The sequence below is a fragment of the Acanthisitta chloris genome, unplaced genomic scaffold (genome assembly GCF_000695815.1).
Source record: "Acanthisitta chloris isolate BGI_N310 unplaced genomic scaffold, ASM69581v1 scaffold25039, whole genome shotgun sequence".
NCBI lineage: Eukaryota > Metazoa > Chordata > Aves > Passeriformes > Acanthisittidae > Acanthisitta > Acanthisitta chloris.
This window is the reverse complement of record NW_008690202.1, coordinates 31,610-32,759: the sequence shown is the minus strand read 5'-3', so window position 1 is coordinate 32,759 and position 1,150 is coordinate 31,610. Positions and strand designations below refer to the sequence as shown.

At 51.9% G+C, this 1,150-nt stretch overlaps 1 protein-coding gene across 1 annotated transcript in view; it reads left to right on the top strand.

The window, feature by feature from the left end:
- Nucleotides 1–790: 790 nt before the first annotated feature.
- The window catches only part of IREB2 (iron-responsive element binding protein 2), a gene marked incomplete at its 5' end in the record, with an annotated part of 21,033 nt that continues 20,673 nt past the window's right edge, over nt 791–1,150 (top strand). The window contains one exon of the mRNA XM_009081737.1: nt 791–880. Within this exon, the coding sequence (XP_009079985.1) occupies nt 791–880 (90 nt within the window). The remainder of the gene's footprint in view (nt 881–1,150) is intronic.

Here is a 1,150-nt window from a genome sequence, read left to right as displayed (position 1 = left end):
TGCTCCGAGGCGAACAAAGAGCCGGTCGGGCCGTGCCCGCTCGGTGCTGTCGGGCCGACACCGTATTCAGCTGCTTTGTGTCTCGTTCGGCTCTTGCCGTGCGGAGCTCGTCGGGCCTGGGGGAGTCTCCGGCTGGCAGTGTCCCTTTGGGAGCAGCGGAATGAAAACGTTATTTTTGTCAGGCAGTGCTGCAGGGTGTGGTAGAGTCGCCGCCCCTCGAGGGCTGTAAGGACAGACTGGACGTGGCACTGTGTTCCGTGGTTTAGTTGACATGGTGGTGTTAGGGGCATAGGTTGGACTTTAAGGTCTCAGAGGTCTTTTCCAACCTGATCGATTCAGTGATTCTCGAGGAGGTGTTTATTGTCTCCACCTCATAGCTGTTATGAGGTTTGTTTTTGTCTCTTGTTCCATTCTCTTGTTCCATGACACTGGCTTGGCAGTTAGTGCTTTGTTTCCTGCTGCATTGAACCCGTGTCTGTTATCTGTGTCGGTGAGGTGCCCTATCCTGTTTGTAGATGCAAAGTGAGACAATGCAGGTCAGGAGTGCTCAGGCAGGTGACTGTGACCTGCATGACCTGTACATACCTGCTATTACAGGCACTTTCACACTTCACCCTGCTCACACATATGCATGGCTCAATCCACTGAGAAACCTTTTGATACCTCATCTTCTGACAGTCTAGAGGAACATTGTTTTTGGTAAAATCAGAAATGAAACCTCTTGTTGTGAGTGTGAGTGCTGAACCTCCCGTTGTTCTGCGGCTGTAACGGGGTTTGTTTCCTCCCCCAGGAAGCCCTTACCAGCCCTTGATTGAAGCCCTGGGAAACCACCCACAGAAGAAGTTCTACAATGTGTCGAAGCTCGGAGGCGCCAAGTATGGTAAGATACTCTCTGGGGGAATTGGGGTGGTCCCAGCAGCAACTGCACCTCTGATTGCCTGACAATGTCAGGCCTGGATTCCTTATGGCTCATTGTTCCAGTTGATCACTACCTAATGGAGGTGGCAGGGGAACTAGTTGAAGCTTTTTACAGTGAGGAAGTAAGTCCAGAGAAGGCCACAAAGCTGATAAGAAGACTGGAGCACCTCCCCTGTGAAGGCAGGGAAGTTGGGGCTGTTCAGCCTGGAGAAGAGCAGGTTGTGAGGAAACC